Raw genomic sequence first — 18,941 nt, forward strand, 5'->3', positions numbered from 1 at the left:
TGCTTCTTCCGAGTGAAAAATAATAAAAATAAGAGCTTTAAAATTATGACAAAAAAAAAAGAGCTTTAAATTAAAGGTATGGCTTCGACCAAAAAAAAAATAAAGATATGGCCAGAAAAAAAAAATAAAAGGTAGTCAGATCTTGGGGAATCAAGGATGTGCATGATAATAGTTTTGGAAGTGAATTTTTGCTCCGGGAATGTTTCAAGAAATCGGTTTGGTAACGTAACTTCCGAAACAAAAATTCGTTTGGTAAAATTTTTATCTCTAAAAATAAATTCTACTTTTGAAGTGAAATTTCACTTCTGAAGTTATTTTTCCTTCAATTTAAAAAGTTAAAAAAAAAAGTTACTTCTGAAGTCAAAAAGTGATTCTTGAATAAAAAAAATCCAAAAAACACTTATTGCCTCACCCTATTTTCATTACGCATTTGGCGGAATCGGCACATGACTTTTTGAAACAATGAGGGAGCAGTTTTGAGTCCAAAAGGGACAACTGTCCACTAAAAATGTTGATTTGGGATACAAAATCCAGTTTTCGGCCGGTCTTCATGATGGATACCCAATTGCCAAAATCTTGCTTTATAGTGATGATATTTTTCTTTACGACTACGATGAAGAATCTCACTGTAAACTCCTTATTCAATTTGCTGAGATTGTTCATAAGCATGGCATTATGTTTTCCCATAAAAAGATGATCATTACCCAAAAAGAAATAGAGTTCTTTGGAAAGCATTTGAAAGAATGAATCTATTGTCCAGGCTTCCATATTGCAAAAGAGTTGTAGAAATTCCTCTCAAATGACCCGATGGTCAACTAGGTGCATACATTTCTTAGGATAGTCAATTATCTGCGAGATTTTATCCCAAAAATCTCTAAAGCACTCCATCCTCTTCAAAGGATGCTGAAAAAGAATGCACCTCCTTGAGGACCAAAGCAAACTAAAGCCATTGCTTATTTGAAAGAAACACTGCAACATTTTCCTCCACTACAAATTTCATCCACTGGTAAAAGAATCATCCAAACAGATGCTAGTGACAAGTATTTGGCGGTTATTCTCCTTGAAGAAATCAATGGTAAGCATCACATTTGTGCTTACAAAAGTTGACGTTTCACCCCTGCAGAATTCTATTACCATTCCACTTTCAAGGATATCCTCGCAGTCAAGTATAGCATCAAGAAGTTTGAATTCCATCTCATTTGACATCATTTTCTCATAGAAATGGATATGTCCTCCTTCCCTCCTATGTTAAAGTTCAAACAAAAACAAATCCATCATCCCTAGTTACTAAGGTGGGCAGAATGATTTTCAAATTATTCCTTTGACATTAAACATCTTGCTGCAAGCAAAAATATTCTTGCAGATTTCTTGTCCGGATCCAAGCAACTAGTCTCCTCAATCAACATGTTAGTTAAAAAAAACCCATGCATGACACTTTCCGCATTGTTGATTTATTATCCCCCAGAGGTTCTAGATCTAATTCGAGTCAACAAACTTGATCAAAACCTTAAAACCCAATTTTGGCATTGCCATTACCATATCTTTAAAGATTATGGTGGTTTAATGTTAAAACCCAGTAGTCCTCATTCTTACTACCCATTCATTCACTTTATAAAATGGACTCCAAACTTTGAATTTCCTGAAGAGCATACTAAACCACATTGTACTACCAAATTAACAAAATAATTTTATAAATCGAGGAACCATGCTTGGATGAGAAGAAAAGAGGAGAATTTAGAAACTCATCTAAAAACTTCACACTGGTATTCAAAGGGAGGGAGGTCTTGCCACATTACATGACTTAGAGGGCCTTATACAAGCAAATGAGAAGACTACTAGACAAAAATACAATTATTGGATACACAGATCCACCGACACTACCGGACAACACGTCATTGACAACAGTACATAATAATGACTCGGGAACTTTTGGCGAACACGGGCCAATTATTACGGACACATAGTACATTCATGTGGTTGACACAAACCGATACATCTTTTCGAAATACTGAAAAGCCAACCAAAAGACGTAAACATTACAGCACACAATTATTACCTTCTTTTCGACCACGCCCACCGCCAACGCCCATTGCCGACCATTGCCCACCGTCGTCCGCAACCACCACTACCCACCATCCCTCGCCGCTAACCGCTAACCACGACCACCGCCTACCGCCGCCCATCACCGACTTCTACCGACCGTCATCCATTGCCGCCCTCGACCACTACCAACTATCGCCCGCCTCGGACCTCCACCAACCTCTGCCCTTCACCGCCCGTGACCACCTCCACCTGCCGCCAAGTGCCGACCACCGCCCACCGTCGACCTCCGCTAGCTCACCAACAACCGCCGACCACCTCCGTCACTAACCTCCGCCCACTACCGCCCGCAACCACCGCCAATTGCCGACCATCGTCCACCGTTGACCTCCGTCGGCTTGTCGCCAACCGCCACCACCGACCTCCGCGGACCATCGCCCACCACCGACCTCCGCGGACCATCGCCCACCCCGACCTCCACAGACCATTGCCCGCCGTCGCCGCCGGTGTCAACCATCGCATCGCCTATTGCCACCGCCTGAGTAAAAATTAAATAATAATTTTTTATTTTTAAAAATTAAATAACTTATAATAAAAAATATTTTTTAAAGAAATTTAAAAAGTTTAAAAAAGAAGTAGAAATTTTTCGGCCTCCGAAAATAATTTTTTATCGAAAACTTGGTGTTAATAATGTTTCTGAAGTAGAAATTTTCAATCATTACCAAAAAAAATTATCTGATCAAAATCGGTTTACGGAGCAAAAGTAGAAAAAATCAACTTCTGCTTTTGAGTAGAAGTAGAAAAATCAATTTTTGCTTCAAAAGTGTTTCTGAAGGATAACTCTGTTTGGAAATGCAATTTCAAGTACTTCTGAAGAAGAAATCCATTTGGTAATGTAACTTTTAAAGCATAAATCCGTTTGGTTACGCAACATTAAATTTCTATTTCTGAAGTAAATTTTTACTTTTAAAGTTATTTTGGAGCTAATCCTAGATGTTAAAGGAAAGTCATTTCTCTTTTAGAAGAAAAAATCTCTCAACATCAATATTTTTCTCACTTCACCCTCTCATCATGTCCAACGCCGCTCCCTCCCAACCACGCCTCTGCCATCAATCGTCGTGGCAATCACCGCCCACCGTCGACCTCCGTTGCCTGTCACGGATCACCGCCGCCCATCATTGCCCCCGCCGACCACTATCAACCATCGCCACCAACCGCTAGCCATTGCCCACCACTACAGTTGAATCGCGGAGTAAAAAATAAACAATATTTTTTTTAAAACGTAAATAGCATTTTTAATAATAAAAATTACTTTTTAAAAAATTTAAAAATAAAAATGAAGTAGAATATTTTTACTACCGAAAATAATTTATCGTAAAAGATTTTGTTTAATAATATTTCAGAAGTAGAAATTTTCAACCACTACCAAATAAATTTCTCTAATCAGAAATCAATTTCTAGAGTACAAGTAGAAAAATTAATTTCCGGAGTAGAAGTAACAAAATTAACTTCTCGGCCGAATTTAATTTATGAAGCGAGAGCGTTGCCATGTGCGCTCTTAGTTTTTTTTTTTTTTTTCGATTTCCTTGTGTGCCCAAATCAATTAATCTGCAGTATATCATTGTATTAAGATTGGAACTGGAAAAATTTCACTTCTATATTCCTCACGTGATGTTTAATTTTACCTTTTATAATCGCCATGTAACAAGCCACGTGGCATAATTATGCTGCGTCGCCCATATTTCAATTATTTATCGTGCATTTAGTATTTTGTCATCTTTTAACATAGCTTTAGTTCAAACAAAATGAGTCCCTTCTAGAGAAAATAATCTGATGCAGCTACGAGACAACATTATTTCCCTCTAGTAACTCCAAGAACGAGATTGTTTTGGACGAAATTATGACTAACGTTATATTTATCACATCGATACAAGTTTGAGGTTTTTAGTGTACAAAAAAAGTTTTGTAATATTGGTATCATATTAGAAATGGTGTAGTCTTTTTTGTGATAAATTGTTTTTTAGATAAGTTTGTTATAGCGGAAAGAGTTTGGATTTTTAAGGTTTAGTGTATTAGTATCATAAATTTAGAGTTTTTAGTAGCATTAACCGCAAAAATAAAAAGATGAACACTAAAAAAGAGTTTTTAGTACCATAAATCCATCCCAACTACCTTCGCGGTGCGAACTTGGAACTCAAAGTTGCAAGGGCAGAGAAGGGAAAGCAGACCCAAAAGCAACCGCTCGCACTTGCCGCGAGGAGAGAAACGTGGAGAAACAGGACAGAGACAAACCACGGACAAATGATACAGGACAGGACAGCGACAACAAAATTTGATTATTCTGAAAGACCAAAAGCTGATTAAAAATTTGTTCTTCCCGTCTCATAACCGCCTTCAAAAGAAGACGCACTGATATTCAATCCAACCTCTAGAAAGGGAGAGAGAGAGGGGTGGGCCACTCATTTCCTATCTCCGTTTCTCTCTCTGTTCTTCCTCTACGGTATCGCCAATCTTTTCCAGCTCGAGTTCTCTGCGTGGACCCTTTATCAATCCCTTTTGAAGGTCACTTTCAATAACCGCATGTTCCGATTTTGTAGTTTTACATGTTGTCCATGTTTCTTCCTTGGATTTGATTCTTTGCTTTACGGATCTAGTTGGGTGTCATTCAGTTTCGTTGTTCATGTTTAAAGTATAGAACTTTACATGACGTTTTGCAGATCCGGTTCGACCCAATAGGCTTTCAGATAAGTTTCTGAGTACTCTTTGTCGGGTCGATCGCGAGAGTCTCTGTTTAGAGCCGTGAAATTTCGTCCATTGCGGTTTCATTTATGCCTCCAAGGGATGTCGCTGTTGCCCAAGAGCGACTCAATTCATATCCGCGAGGTGTGGAACGATAATCTTGAGCGAGAATTCGAGCTAATCCGCGCAATAGTCGACGATTATCCATACATCGCGATGGATACCGAGTTCCCCGGTGTTGCTCTTCGCCCTGTGGGCAGTTTCAGGAGCTTAAATGACTACCACTACCAAACATTGAAGGACAATGTCAATCTGCTGAAGTTGATTCAGTTGGGTCTCACGTTCTCTGATGAGAAAGGGAACTTGCCAACTTGCGGGACGGATAAATATTGCATTTGGCAATTCAACTTTCGGGAATTTAATTTGAATGAGGATGTCTTCGCCAGCGATTCCATCGAGCTTCTAAGGCAGTGTGGCATAGATTTCAGGAAGAACAATGAGAAGGGCGTTGATGCAACGCGATTTGGCGAGTTATTGATGTCGTCTGGCATTGTGCTGAGTGACAGCGTTTATTGGGTGACTTTCCATAGCGGTTATGATTTTGGGTACTTGCTCAAGCTGTTGACGTGTCAGGATTTGCCCAACACACAAGCGGAATTCTTTAAATTGATAGACATGTATTTCCCGATGTTATACGACATCAAGCACCTGATGAAGTTCTGCAATAGTCTTCATGGAGGTCTGAACAAGCTCGCGGAGTTGTTGGAAGTGGAAAGAGTGGGCATTTGTCACCAAGCTGGATCAGATAGTTTGTTGACATCCTGTACTTTTAGAAAATTGAAAGACAATTTCTTTAGTGGATCACTGGAGAAATATGCTGGTGTATTGTATGGTCTAGGTGTGGAAAATGGACAAAGTGCACAATGAACATAACCTAGAATTTAGTAGAAGGGTTGTTGTTGAAGCTGTTTGTTCTACTTTGTCTTATGCAAACGCTGCTCTGTAAATTTTTGGTGGAGTTTTGCAAGTTAAAATTTTCCCCTTACCTAAATAGGTTCACCATTATCTTTTGGTGTGTTTTGCAATTGATGAGATAAGCTGGCTTGGAATTGTTTTTGGCTTTGATACATCTCAAGAAGCTTTTTCACTTGAACATGTTTGAGGAGCAAACTATCTTCTGAACGAGGTCCTCTTTTGAGCGTACAAATTATTTTCAGGAATACATGTTAACACAATATCTGAACGTAAAATACCTGGCAAGATTTGGTTTACTCCTGGATTTTGAAATCTCTAGTTCAGATGCCAGTTGGACTTGTACCATCTTCCCACTTGTCCATGACGTTGTGGAAGTATCACATATCAATCCGTGTATTAGGTGAAGCCTGCGGATGATACCAGAAATACACATATAGGAAATCATTGTGCTTTAAGCACGTTATCTGACAACGAAACAGTTTGTACTGCATGTTGGGCCAGCCACTCTTGCTATCTGTAGATCTTGTTGTCTGAAATGGTTGTTCTCGGATTCAGTAATAGGGTATATGGGATTTGTGTCCCCTTTTTTTGCTTCTTTATGTGTCCTACAGTAGTTTTATTATGCAATGTCCTGGATATCTGATTGAGAAACCTATGAGGTTTAAACTATTGCATGGTATGTTAGAGAATATATGTTGAAGTTAACCGAGCTGATAGCTAGATTGTTTGTAAATGATATGCATCATTGCCGTTTGTCCTCAGATTAAGGAAAATTTATCGCTAGTTCATTTGCCATTTGGTCTTTTAGGCATCGTTACGGTTTACTGTGACAAAACACATTAAAAAATGTTGGTGTTATCCTTGCAGCTGGGAATTTTGACTTTCAGGTCAGAAGTCCGCCAATATCTGCCATAGAGGGCCCAAGTTGAAGTTTTAAACAAAGTTCTTGTTTTCCTTCTTTCTGGTGAACTTGTAGTCCTTTCTAAAACTTTGTTTCCTCAAGGGAATTTTAACTCTCAGGTCAGAAGTCCACCAATATCTGCCATAGAGGGGCCAAGTTGAAGTTTTAAACAAAGTTCTTGTTTTCCTTCTCCCTGGTGAACTTGTAGTCCTTTCTAAAACTTGTTGTGCACCCTCTCTGCTAGTTCCATCAGATGCAGCAATCTCAGAAGTCCACCGATATCTGCTATAAAGGGACCAAGTTGAAGTTTTAAACAAAGTTATTGTTTTCCTTCTTGCTGGTAAACTTGTAGTCCTTTCTAAATCTCTGTTGCCTCTCAAGGTTCGTTGTGCACCCTCTCTGCTAGCTCCATCAGATGCAGTAATCTCTCAGTTCCAGCATGATTGAGCGCTGTGTTGAGCAATGGGATGCAATCATTTTGTGTACTTGTTGGGATAGGATGATTTTCCTTTTCTACCATTGAGTGTGATGATGCCTGTTTTGCTTTTGTTGCTGTTCTATATTCACTTAGGCAGCCTACTTTCTCCCTGAAATAGGTGGTTTTTATCACCTCCTGGTGTTTCATATGCAGATAATATTGGGGTTCTTGGTATAGCATCCAGGTACTTTAACCAAATTGTCCCGACCCCTACAGAAACTTGCTTGGCTCTATGATGTCGCCACATGAAAGAATTTATTTTAGAGGCCTCTCTTGGTCCAAAATGACTGGCTAGCAATGGCTTTCCTTTCTATGCTTGATTTCCATATTCCTCCTCCATTGTTAATTTGCACCACAAAATCATGGTCCTTACAAGAATGCTCTTAGTGTTCTTTTTGTGCAACTGGTTGATTTTGACAATAATCCTTTATTTCCACACAAGATGTTCCTACAGTCTTACACGATCTCAAAGCTTTGACAGAGACTGCAACCAAGTGAAAGAGAATTCAAGGCACGGAGCTTGTTTTTGAAGCTGAGTTGAAGTCCAGGAGATTAGTGGAGAAGGAAACAGATAATCTGGGGGAGACCAGCCATCCTTGGATGAGGAGAATTTATGCCCCCTATGTTTAATGGTCCTTTCTTAGGCAACAGGTAGGTATAAAGAGTCTTCTCTACTGATTCTCTTGGGATGTGATGTGCAACTAGAGATTGTTTCATAGAAAGGCATATGGAGTCATGACCGCTGCTATTAGTCATCAAGCCATGTGGATCCTACGTGGACTCTACCATGGTCAAGCCGCCGGCAGTGGATTCCTAGTTTCATAAGTTATGTCGTCGTGGCTAGCAAGAGAACTGTGGGCCGAACCATTTTTTCCCCGTCTCCATGGACATTGCATCACATTCCCATATCCATTCTTGTTACTTAATACAGTAATTCAGTTGGATTCAGATGCCTACCTCAAGCATTATCGCCTTTTCATTTGATGACAGTGAGATACACTATGTTTTGTGAATGTTTAATGAAAATGTCTCTTGAGGAAAACCTAGTTGCAGAAATTCATGAACTGCTCACTTTAAGTCTTGGGAAACATATTCCCACAGGAGAGAGAACGAGGACATTATTTGCGAAGCTCAGGCTACTTTTTTCCGGACCCAATATCATAATCAGCGGTTGTCTGTTGATCTCTTCTTCAAGAAATAGACAACAAAGAGCAGAAACCAATCTTAGCCTTCAGCTTCCAGATCCACCACATAAACATGTCAACGCGTCAGAGGATCGCGGTTTCTTGCAGGGCCTGAGGAGGAGCAATAATTCTTGAACACAAGGCTCAAAATGTGTTGATTGGCATGTAATTCCGGTTAGCTGTACGTACTTGCTCCTCATCAGTCCCTGCAAGAAACCAGTGGTCTCAGGAATCGACGACTATAATCAAGTTTATTAAGGACTGGTCTCAGGAATCAACGACTATAATCAAGTTTATTAAGGTACTTTATTGTTTAGTTATTTCAGTGGTTGACACTTTGTTGTTTAGTTATTTCAATGGTTGACACCACTGGTGGCGAGAATCCAGATCACACATGGGGTCCTTTCAAAACCATATTCAAGAGATGTTAGGTGCACAATTTACGGTTCACGCACTAAAAAAAAGGAAGATTGCCATTAATTGATGAAAGCTACAGACTGCTTGCATATTTTCAAGGGAACATACTGAAATGTTGAACCACAACATCAAAACATGAATCGTGAAAAGTAAAGGATACGGTTTTTCTCTAGCTAACATAATAGATCGAATCAATTACAATGAAGAAAAACATGATGTTTTTCATGTACTAGGTACAAGTTTCGATTCATCCTCGAACAGTGATTGGCTGAATTTTAATTCCCTGACAATAGCTCATTCCGAGCTATATTTAACCAAGCAAATGCAATCCGAGATGTCATCCAAAGTTGGCTTTGCGTAACTATTGCCGGTAAAGTGAAAAATGCCCATGACATGATTGCAGAGAAACTTGCGAGGATCCGTCTCCTCCGCATTTATAGCCGATAGCGAGATAAAATGAAAATGAAAACAAGACCCACTGAAAATAAAAATGGGGGAAACGTAAACAAGACAATTTACGATTTACATGGTAGTGTCTTTCATTCATCACCAGGTCCAACCATCTTTTTTCTCACTCGCTTTCTTGGGATTCTCCAAGTCAACCACCATCTTTCTCCTATTTTAAATACCTCAAGCCGGAGTCATTGCTTTTCAAACTTAGCTACAGACCCGAACCCCAGAGCTTCAGTACTTACCCACAGACAGGTTGTTGCTCAACTTGGTCCCAAGAGAGTACTTTTTACATCTTTTCTGAAGTTTTGAAGCTGCAAACTTAAAGATGGAGAATGAGGAAGCCCCATCAGCTCCTTCAACTCCTGTTACTCCAGGCACTCCAGGAGCTCCACTCTTTGGAGGTGGTCATAGGGCAGAGAGAAGTCATGGAAGGAAGTCACTTCTCAGGAACTGCTCTGGTTGCTTCACTGCGGAAGCTTGGTCCATGGAAGGAGGAATGGCCAGATCTCTGTCTAGCTCATTGCTTCACCCACCTGTTTCACTCGCAAGAAAGGTACTCACTGTGTAAAAAAAATTCTATTTTTAAATTGACCCGTTACTTTCATTGCCTTGTATGAATCCCGTGCCATTGCAAAACAAACCAGGTGGGAGCAGAATTCATTGGCACCCTCATACTAGTATTTGCTGGAACAGCCACACCCATAGTGAACCAGAAGACTAATGGATCAGAGACGCTCCTTGGCCTTGCTGCCTCCACGGGCCTTGCCGTCATGATTGTGATACTCGCGACAGGCCACATCTCTGGAGCCCATCTCAACCCGGCTGTCACCATTTCTTTTGCAGCACTCAAGCACTTCCCATGGAAACATGTATATAAGTAACAAGATATCTTAATTTGCTAATAGGAAAAATGTTCTGCAGGTGCTGATAGCTCTGCTCTAATTTCCTTCGGGTATAGGTGCCTGTTTACATTGGAACACAGGCAGCAGCCTCGCTGTGTGCGGCGTTTGCGCTGAAAGGGATATTTCACCCTGTAATGGGCGGCGGAGTGACTGTTCCTTCTGCGGGTGTTAGTGATGGTCAAGCTTTTGCTCTGGAGTTCATCATCAGCTTCAATCTCATGTTGGTTGTGACAGCAGTGGCCACGGACACTAGAGCTGTAAGGGACTCTTCATGCTTGAACTATATTGTCTTTTGTTTTGTCTGAAGTATCAGTCCTCGTAAACAACCCATCACAACTCCGAAAGAACAAATAATTTGACTCATTGCCATCACCTTGTCCAGTCAGTCCTCATTTCAGTTCATAGCGAAGGTTTCTGTGAAGATGATTATCTTACTGACACTGCACATGATCTTTACATCCATGAATCTTTCCCTCATGGCACAAAAGTCACTCCTAGTATCATTATGCGGGCGGATATTATTTCCTTATTGGTGTACAGATCTGTCATTAATGGGATACAACATGCGTTGTGACCTCGATGCAAGACAGTTTTTGTCCTAGTTTAATCCGAGGAAGAGGAGACATCTTTTCATTTCCTCGAAATCCACAGAATGGTCAAATGCAAGTGCCATTTTGGCACGGTGATACTGCAAGGAAATTAAAACTTAAACCAGTGCAGAGATTGACCTCTCAGGCTCTCACGTGCCCATGGAAAAAAAAATCAGGAATTTAAAAGGAGGCTTGCTCCTTCCTCTCTCTATAATCGAGGCAATTTGAACAGTAATAGATGCAGCAATGCATGGTCAACTGCTCTTATAATATTACAGATCTCAAGTTCTCTTGTCTGCTGTTTGTTTCCCGAGCAAAATAAACGCATGCACATATGAACAAAATGAAATGGAATGAAAGTTCCATTCGCCTGCCCATCGGCTTAGTTAATCGTTCGTCCATTGAAAATGAACACGCAGGTCGGAGAGTTGGCAGGAATCGCAGTGGGAGCTACAGTTATGCTCAACATCCTCATCGCCGGGTAACTCGGAATTCTCAGTGGTTTTAAATTTTTAATTGGCTAGGGAACTTTGTCCTAAATACATACCACATAAGTGCATATGATTTCCAGGATTTCCACCACCAACTCAGCTTTTAAATACCTTTAGATTAAGCAAAAAACAACAAGTAAAAATCAATCCAAACCGGCAAAATTAGGCATTGTCCATGCTGCTCTCGTATGGAAATCTATTAGACCTCTGAATATATCAACGCCCCAGGAGTTTTGTGTGACCAACACAAAAGGTTAAGCTGGATATGTAATACCTTAAAGACTGCATCTCTGTGAATTTCAGGCAACAGGTGACGTTGATATAAATACTGCTGACTGTATGTTTCGAGACAAAATTACTCAATTAAGCCAAAGAAGCTTGAGGGAAAAAAAAGGGCATGAAACCATATCGATAGCAATATGAATAAAAACCTCTCTTTGCGTTCTGATGAATAGACATGATAAAACTTTTCATCCTTACCTCAAGCTCCTACAAAAACATAAAACCACTAAAACGGACAGGCCTGACAAACCAGAGAAAAGGAAAAGGGAATATTGTTGAGTCAGTTTTGGAAACTACAGGAAATAGAGGTCGATATGAGCCACAGGGGCATCTCTTTTTGTTCATTGCACAGGCCAACCACAGGAGCTTCAATGAATCCAGTAAGGACATTGGGACCGGCCATAGCAGCAGGAAACTACAGAGCCATCTGGATTTACCTCACTGCTCCCATTCTCGGCGCGCTTTGTGGAGCTGGAATATACACTGCTGTCAAGTTGCCAGATGATGAAGGAAACAACCACGAAAAGCCTTCGATTTTTGCGTAGATTCAGAAGCGACAGGCAAAGATAACACTATACTGCCACGTTTAACAGAAACTCCAATAAACAAGTATGACACATAGATCTCCAATATTAGCAATGTACTAGGTTGGCAACGTATATAGATGAAGCTAGCTATATTGTCCTCTTCATTTCTCTCTCACTTTGCTCCTTCTTTGCTTCAAACCAGAATATTGGTCTGCAGCTACAATGAAGAGAAGTTATGCATACATTTGGACATTTGGCTTCTCGATCTATTTATTGGGATTGCGGATATGTAATAGAATAATGTTCGTCAAGTATGACAGTCATGGAAGAAAAAAATATATGGGCAAAATCTTGTGCTTCCAAAGAGTAGATAGGTGGTAATTGATTGATAAATATGGGTTTCAACAACATCGCAGGAGAAATTTGCAGTATTTGCATGGTCTTAAACTCTGCTTACGAGGCTTATAGAACTGATTACTGTGCACAATTCATGTAGCATCTTACCCGGCTCTCTTGGGAACTCTACATGATTCTTGAGATGTGACTGTTAGGGTCTCAACATCAGTTCAACACTATGAAACCACAAGTGAACTTTAGACGTATAAAGGAAGTTTACAGACATTTTTTAAATTAGGAAACGAGTCAAGCACTCATATATACTCGACTGCATTGTTTATGCAAGTCATGTATTGGAAAGAAGATATAAAACCATGAATCGAGCAAACTTAGTCTGTTTTAGAGCATGCAATCAGGGTAGTAGTCAGCAATAGTCCCCCGACATTGATTGTCACAAACACAAAGTCAACTTACTCAGCGGTGGAAAGAAACCATGAAACAAGCAATGGCATCCCTATTGCCATGTCATTTAGCATAAGAGCTAAATCTAAACCTCAGAATGCATTTACTAGATACTGATCTTACTTCAGAGAGTAACATCATTTTTCGCAATCATCACAGGAACTTAAATCGATTTAAATCATGTGACCATTTAAGATAACGAGCATGCCAACATCTCCTGTGATTAGCTGAAGCATAGACTACACTCTGCTGTCTTAACAGCAACAAAATGAAAATATCGAAGCTTGTCCCAAAATTCTAAGCAACACAACATACTCAATGCCGTAAAAACTGGACTAAGATAAGCAGAAAGAGTTGGAATTCCAAAGAGCACCCACCTCAATTTTCAAGCTTCTTTCGAGTACCTCGCTAGAAGATCCAGCATTTTAGACCTTCATAACTACCCTTCTCCGATGTAGCATTCAGATCGAGATAAAGAAAAACCGCAAATTTCTCACCAAACGAAGCAATCAGACCCAACTACCTGCTCAAACGAGTCAAACCATCGAGGCAACGCTGTGCTGACCCGTTTCTGGCGTGGGTCGGGTCGAAGACCTGCGCCTGCAGAGGGAGACTGCGCAGGCGGCAATAAGGACACCGAGGACGTCGGCCAAGGCGTCCTTGGCGGAGGCGCCGTCTGAGGGGAAGATGCCGAGCTGGTCGGCGGCCTCCTTGGCAGCACCGGCGAGGAGGGAGGCGATGGATCCGACTAGAAGGGAGTGGCGTCGGAGGAAACCGCTTTTGGTGAGGGAGGCGAGGTGAGAGAAGAGGAGGGTGGTGAAGAGGCAGAAGAGGACGTGGTAGAGTTTGTCGCGTGCGAGCCATGGGTCGTCGCGAGCGACCGTCGTCATTCACGCCATGATCCAGCTGATGAAACTCAGGGATTTGAAGGGCGGAATGGCGACGGAGGTATATACGTATGTAGTTGCAAACTCGCGAGGAAAATGAGTCCCTTTCTTTTTTCCTTCAGGTGGGTTTGTTTCTCCCAAAAACCCATGCTAAAACAAAAAAAACTTTTTGAAAAAATCGCTTGTCAATATTTTTTTTGTTTGATAAAATGTAAACGAAAAACGATTTTTGATGTTTAGATCTCATTTAGAAAATAATTTTAATTTAATGACTTTAAAAAATATGAAACTTTTAAATATTGTTCGTTTGATTTTTTATTTTCAATTTGTTTTTATTTTATTTTCTATTTTTATCCTATTTTCAATTTTATTTTATTTTTTTTGTTTCTTTTTGCTTGGCTAGTGGCTAACCGCGGCGATGGTCAGCGATTGGCCAAAGGCGAGGGACGAACTTGCTCGAGGCTGGCAAGGCTCGGCCTAATTAGATTCCGGCAAGTTGAGCCGAGCCGGCCTGGGGTGAGCTCGACCTCGCCGAGTTGCCGACCACACAGATCCGGCAAGGGACGAGCTTGACGGCGGATGTTTGTGGCCAAATCGGAGGAGGAAAAGAAAGAAAAAAGAAAGTATCAAAAAATTGAAGAGGAGATTCTGAAAAGTCAAATTGAGGAATTCGCTTTCTTGAATTTATATATATATTTTCGTTGAGTGAAAAGTGTTTTTCATTTACTCGTCATTTCGACCAACCAAACGGGTGAAAGTTCGAAAAACCAATTCCCACAAAGCACTTTTCCCCAAATAAACACACCCTTAGTTTGAATTTAAGGATATAAATAGCTCCTAAATTTAGGCACAATATGCAATTTCTAAATTTTTATTTTGTTCAATATAATCTCTGAACTTTTAGTTTGTTGAACAAAGTCTTTAAACTATTAAAGCGTATTCAATTTAATCCATGAATTATATGGAATTGTTCATTTTCGAGACAATATTGATTATTTTTATACAATTGATAAACTAGATTGAACATGTACAAAAAGTTCAAAGACAATATTAAATAAATTAAAAATTCAGAAATAGCATTATATATTGGGCTAAAGCTCAAAAATCATATAGAAAAAATTAAAAATTTGGAGATCACATTATACGTTTGGTTAAAATTCAAATATGATTCATAAAGACCTATATAACTATGATTTCTATACCCAGACGACATATAAATTGATGCATAAGCAAATCTTATTTCTGCTAATAACCCTAGAATGAACTTAAACGTGATTACTTGCAATGAGGCAAAATTTAAATAAGACAGATTATAAAGTTGTTACATCAAGTATGGAGTACTAAAATTGAAACATCTTATTGCATTTTCTTAATTTATGCTGCTGTTGTCATACCTGAAGACATACCCAAATCACTTATGATTGCATAGAGTACGTTTCGCATCGTGATGACTTGAGGATATATTTCTCGGTTCCGGTTAAACAAGAAAGAAGATTAAGATAGCTAGATGCTAGATATTCCAGAATCACAAACGGTATGCAGCCACCACATACTCAGCATTCCACATGGTTGTAGCTACACAGTGTGCAATTCCCTCTAATCAATAAGGAGCAGCAGAAGGAGGAGAACAGTTATTCTTGAATTTAATCACTACGGACAGAAGAAAGCAAGGCCACTACCATTAATTTCAAAATTGATATAAGAGCCACAAAACTGTATTTCATTGATGTGATCCTCTCGATTGCCAGTTTGTCTTCACTAACAAGATCAGCCTACGCTAGTTCAATTTGCTGATTAGTTCATTGATGTGATCCTCTCGATTGCCAGTTTCTCCCCCATCCTTGTACATTCTTTTAGTTCTTCTTAGGCCTCCTTCTGGCTTGTTGAGCATAAAAGGCCACAAGAAGCTAGTAACCTCCTTAAAATGTGGACCCACATTAGCAATCTCATGGACTATATCCTCTGTGCATAAGATGCCATACTTGCCCAATTCCTGCTCAAATCAAAATTGCAAAAGAAAGTTGTTCACACACACAAAACCCAAGACGACACATGATAAAACAAAGGGGTTGGGAAAAGTCTCGACAAAACTAAGGGAAGAAAGCAGATGCTTTGTGAACAAATTTCATCGACTAGATTTCATGAAGAAGTACCTGCTCAATAATGTTATTGTCCGTTAATGGAACTCTCTGCTTGTCGATGTTCGCAAATCCCTTCTTGACAATAAGCTCCCTCACATTGGTAAGGTTAGGATACCTTCAAAAAGGACAAAAAAGATCCTCCATGAAATGCTCAGGTGCAAAGGACTAAGTTAGGTTAAGAAAATCATGAAGGCATTAACAGGGGTCAAAATACTCGCAGAGCATATGTAGAAGACGACATTCAAATACCAATTGTGATGCTAACATTCAACTAAGGTCGGGTAGTAAACTTTACTCCAAGGGCGGACCACTCTTAATGACCACTAAATTCTTATTAAGAACTGTCACAGAAGGAGATGTGGGAAATAGTCAAGACCTATGTTTTTGTACTAGTAAAAGTGCTTATGACTTATCATGCTCTTCGAGCTAAGGGATGTTTCTAAGCATTTTACGCCAGCTCCACTAATAATCAGCAACATGTGATCTATGGGTCCCAAACAGGCAGGGCAAGACGATTCGTATTTATATCCCGTCTAAAAAATTTCAGTTTTTTTGGATAAAAATGATGTTCTGCAGTTGAACCACAAGTCGAGGACAAACCCAAAAAAAGTCACCAGCTCCTATAGCTGTCGGCAACATGACAATTTACTACTACAGAATCAAAGAAGGATGTGAAGCAGAATTTAAGTTGCCTACCCATATGTGACATATGGCTCCACCTTTTGCAGCATTGCCAGGATTGCTTCAGTTGCCTTCACAAATATACCACTGAGGACTCTTCTTAGTCTCAGATTGTTTAAGATCTTTTTAGTTTTTGGATGCATGTCATTTTTCCTGGGAGGAGGAGAAGGTAGAGTTCAGATTGTAAGGACAACTATCACAAACTACCCATAACAAAGAACCTCCACTAGGCAAGAATCCCACCCTTGAATGCGGATAATGAAGAGCAGCTTCGAGTTCAATGGTGCTACTGGCGGCGCCCGTCTCTTAACCCTATGGTTCATTCGGATGAGATCAAGTTCCTACACGAAAAAGCAAGGTAAACGATTTTGTGTCCTGCTTCATTTATCTTCCCACTCAGAAGTCAACAGAGGAGTGCATGGACATCATCAAGAAACCAAACACGATCGATGTTGTGAAACCACTGAATATTCCAGCAAAAATGTAGTTGTAGCACCAGTTAATTCAATAATAAGCATAGTCAACCCAAAAAGAAAGAAAGAACAAACAGAAAGGGACAAAGGCAGAGGCTGTGACATGAGAGGAAAAAGGGTAGCTGAAACTGTAACGAAGTCCATATATAATAGCCAAATACCTCAAGAGCTTAATGGAAGTTTTCAGCAAAGTTCTCATTCCACTGGTTAGGTTACCATGTGAGTTACAAGAGACATCAGCCTCCAAGATCATTGCGGCCAACACTCTGAAGCTGACTCTTCACAGAGTAAAAGTCGAGCCTCTCAAAAATTGGACTGTTGAAGCAGCCCCCATCATACACGAATGTCTCCGAAGCACCACTTAAATAGATCCCAAACAGATATACACGGAGTGGACAACTAAAATGGCCATCCATAAACTAGCGAAGCACGCATGAGCAATCAAATCACACAACCTTACACAATGATCGAGATTTAGGAACCTAATCACAAATCCCTGTTCCAAATTCCCAGTTAGCCCACAAGTGTCGACACAAGCTACATAGGACGTAAAAACCACCGTGATAATATTCAGACCGAACCAGAAAGTTAAAAAGTGACAGTACCTTGTCTCTATAATCCCTGATGAACTGCTCGGGCATTTTGAAGTCGCTCGATTTGGATTGCTTCGACCTCTTCTGGCGCAGCTCGAGCTGTGCTTTCCTCCGGAGTGCCCATTCCTCGGTGCTCTTCCTCTTCTTCAGTATCGCCTCTTGCACGTACGTCAATGGCTGCGCCGCCGCCGCCTCCTCCGCCATCGGATTCCCCAAATCAATAAACCCTAAAGCAAGAACCGTGCACAAGCACAAAACGCGTCGATGAGCCAGAGGAACAAGATATTATCGCAGTGAACAATCGAAACAGGTTGAGAAGAAGCCTACTAATAAGCGGATGCGAGCAAAGACTGACCACGATGCGCGCTTCTAGGGTTTGGCCAAGAGGTTTAAAGGACAAAGAAGAAAGCTGCAGATTATATTTTTCATTCTGGGAAGTTAAGAAATACACGAGAGTTTTCTTCTAATCATTGACAGAACAAAAATTTACTCTCTAAATGAAAAATAGTAATAATAACGTTGTGGTTCTATTTATTTCAGGAAAAATAACTTACAGAAAAATATTTTTTGAATTTTTAGGCATTCAATTGTCAGAAAATAAGCTAGTTACGGAAAATATTTATTATCCATAGAAAAAATTCTTTCAAAAGTAGGAAAAATAGTTTTTTCTTTTTTATAAGAAGAAAATTTTTTCTCTCGCCTTTGGCCACTCAACTCTTTTATATTCATTTTCTTTTGTTAAATTAAAAAAATTTCAAATTTGCGTTAATTTTTTATTTTTTCCTTTATTTTCTTTTTCTTTTCTTTCTCTATCGGTCGGTGACAACCGACGATCGGTAATAGTTGCTCACCCAAGGCGGGCGAGGTTTGGCTCGAGCTCGACGGCCTCGGGTGACACCGAGCCATGTGTTCCCGGATCTGGTGAGGCCTCACCTCACTTATGGTCGGCGATCGGTTAAAATCAAAATGACAAGAAAAATAATAAAAAATAAGGATTGATAGTATAAAATTTTGATTTTTTTTAAAAATAAAATAAAAAATAAAAAAATTATTGAAAGGAGTGCATCCATACTAAACGATGAAAACATTTTCCAAATCTTTTTTATATTTCAACCGGATATGAAAAATACCTTATTTTTCTAAAAAATGATTTTTTGAAAAATATTTTTTAGAAATACCATATTTTTTGCTAAACAAAGAGAGTCTGAATGGAAAACCAAGACTAACCACATTTGAAATTTGTTTGCAAATTTATCTTTAATCAAGAAAGTTACTAAACAAGTGGAAAAATTACTAAGATAGAAGAAAACCTTTTTCAAAAATAAACTATCATTAAGTCTGGTAACATTATAACAAAAACTAACAAATTCATGTCTCGAATCATTTATT

General features: G+C 39.7%; 4 protein-coding genes across 13 annotated transcripts; 2 read left to right on the forward strand and 2 right to left on the reverse strand.

The window, feature by feature from the left end:
- The first annotated feature begins 4,376 nt into the window (after nucleotides 1-4,376).
- Nucleotides 4,377-5,888, forward strand: LOC115737867 (probable CCR4-associated factor 1 homolog 6). Of its 2 annotated transcripts, none has more exons than XM_030670247.2 (2): nucleotides 4,377-4,617; nucleotides 4,810-5,888. In XM_030670247.2, the coding sequence occupies exon 2, from the start codon at nucleotides 4,882-4,884 to the stop codon at nucleotides 5,704-5,706; it is 825 nt and encodes a 274-aa protein (XP_030526107.1). In that variant the 5' UTR covers nucleotides 4,377-4,617; nucleotides 4,810-4,881; the 3' UTR covers nucleotides 5,707-5,888. The 2 variants fall into 2 exon arrangements, with proteins under 2 accessions (XP_030526107.1, XP_030526108.1); XM_030670248.2 differs by having other exon boundaries at nucleotides 4,378-4,602; nucleotides 4,758-5,888.
- A 3,433-nt stretch (nucleotides 5,889-9,321) lies between these two features.
- Nucleotides 9,322-11,997, forward strand: LOC115737866 (aquaporin NIP6-1). Of its 2 annotated transcripts, none has more exons than XM_030670246.2 (5): nucleotides 9,322-9,740; nucleotides 9,832-10,056; nucleotides 10,146-10,346; nucleotides 11,099-11,160; nucleotides 11,474-11,610. In XM_030670246.2, exons 1-5 carry the CDS (start codon nucleotides 9,513-9,515, stop codon nucleotides 11,493-11,495), a joined length of 738 nt encoding a protein of 245 aa, XP_030526106.1. In that variant the 5' UTR covers nucleotides 9,322-9,512; the 3' UTR covers nucleotides 11,496-11,610. The 2 variants fall into 2 exon arrangements, with proteins under 2 accessions (XP_030526106.1, XP_030526105.1); XM_030670245.2 differs by lacking the exon at nucleotides 11,474-11,610 and adding an exon at nucleotides 11,805-11,997 and having other exon boundaries at nucleotides 9,329-9,740.
- On the reverse strand, nucleotides 11,793-13,741 carry LOC115737870. Of its 5 annotated transcripts, XR_007199459.1 has the most exons (3): nucleotides 13,301-13,734; nucleotides 13,155-13,216; nucleotides 11,889-12,029 (listed from the first exon to the last, which is right to left on the reverse strand). XR_007199459.1 is itself a non-coding variant. In XM_030670255.2 (2 exons), the coding sequence occupies exon 1, from the start codon at nucleotides 13,665-13,667 to the stop codon at nucleotides 13,314-13,316; it is 354 nt and encodes a 117-aa protein (XP_030526115.1). In that variant the 5' UTR covers nucleotides 13,668-13,734; the 3' UTR covers nucleotides 11,798-11,923; nucleotides 13,301-13,313. The 5 variants fall into 5 exon arrangements, 1 of the variants encoding a protein (XP_030526115.1); XR_004015072.2 differs by having other exon boundaries at nucleotides 11,793-11,923; nucleotides 13,155-13,730; XM_030670255.2 differs by lacking the exon at nucleotides 13,155-13,216 and having other exon boundaries at nucleotides 11,798-11,923.
- Nucleotides 13,742-15,158: 1,417 nt separating this feature from the next.
- On the reverse strand, nucleotides 15,159-17,979 carry LOC115737868 (60S ribosomal protein L7-1). 4 transcript variants are annotated; one of them, XM_030670252.2, is made up of 6 exons: nucleotides 17,907-17,979; nucleotides 17,565-17,820; nucleotides 16,730-16,827; nucleotides 16,502-16,639; nucleotides 15,818-15,920; nucleotides 15,159-15,657 (listed from the first exon to the last, which is right to left on the reverse strand). In XM_030670252.2, the coding sequence occupies exons 2-6, from the start codon at nucleotides 17,754-17,756 to the stop codon at nucleotides 15,442-15,444; spliced, it is 747 nt and encodes a 248-aa protein (XP_030526112.1). In that variant the 5' UTR covers nucleotides 17,757-17,820; nucleotides 17,907-17,979; the 3' UTR covers nucleotides 15,159-15,441. The 4 variants fall into 4 exon arrangements, with proteins under 4 accessions (XP_030526112.1, XP_030526113.1, XP_030526110.1 ...); XM_030670253.2 differs by having other exon boundaries at nucleotides 17,565-17,779; nucleotides 17,880-17,973; XM_030670250.2 differs by lacking the exon at nucleotides 17,907-17,979 and having other exon boundaries at nucleotides 15,159-15,369; nucleotides 15,406-15,657; nucleotides 17,565-17,872.
- Nucleotides 17,980-18,941: the final 962 nt, after the last annotated feature.

This window comes from Rhodamnia argentea, chromosome 8 (assembly GCF_020921035.1).
Source record: "Rhodamnia argentea isolate NSW1041297 chromosome 8, ASM2092103v1, whole genome shotgun sequence".
Classification (NCBI taxonomy): domain Eukaryota; kingdom Viridiplantae; phylum Streptophyta; class Magnoliopsida; order Myrtales; family Myrtaceae; genus Rhodamnia; species Rhodamnia argentea.

Bases quoted from the DNA above. Each gene is read 5' to 3' on its own strand.
- LOC115737867 (XM_030670247.2), top strand. From the start codon at position 4,882: ATGTCGCTGTTGCCCAAGAGCGACTCAATTCATATCCGCGAGGTGTGG.
- LOC115737866 (XM_030670245.2), top strand. From the start codon at position 9,513: ATGGAGAATGAGGAAGCCCCATCAGCTCCTTCAACTCCTGTTACTCCA. The intron at 9,741-9,831 runs GTACTCACTGTG...AAAACAAACCAG, and splicing joins CTGTTTCACTCGCAAGAAAG to GTGGGAGCAGAATTCATTGG. The intron at 10,057-10,145 runs GTATATAAGTAA...CTTCGGGTATAG, and splicing joins AGCACTTCCCATGGAAACAT to GTGCCTGTTTACATTGGAAC.
- LOC115737870 (XM_030670255.2), bottom strand. From the start codon at position 13,667: ATGACGACGGTCGCTCGCGACGACCCATGGCTCGCACGCGACAAACTC.
- LOC115737868 (XM_030670252.2), bottom strand. From the start codon at position 17,756: ATGGCGGAGGAGGCGGCGGCGGCGCAGCCATTGACGTACGTGCAAGAG. The intron at 16,640-16,729 runs GTGGGATTCTTG...TCCTCCTCCCAG, and splicing joins TTCATTATCCGCATTCAAGG to GAAAAATGACATGCATCCAA. The intron at 15,658-15,817 runs GTACTTCTTCAT...TGATTTGAGCAG, and splicing joins ACAATAACATTATTGAGCAG to GAATTGGGCAAGTATGGCAT.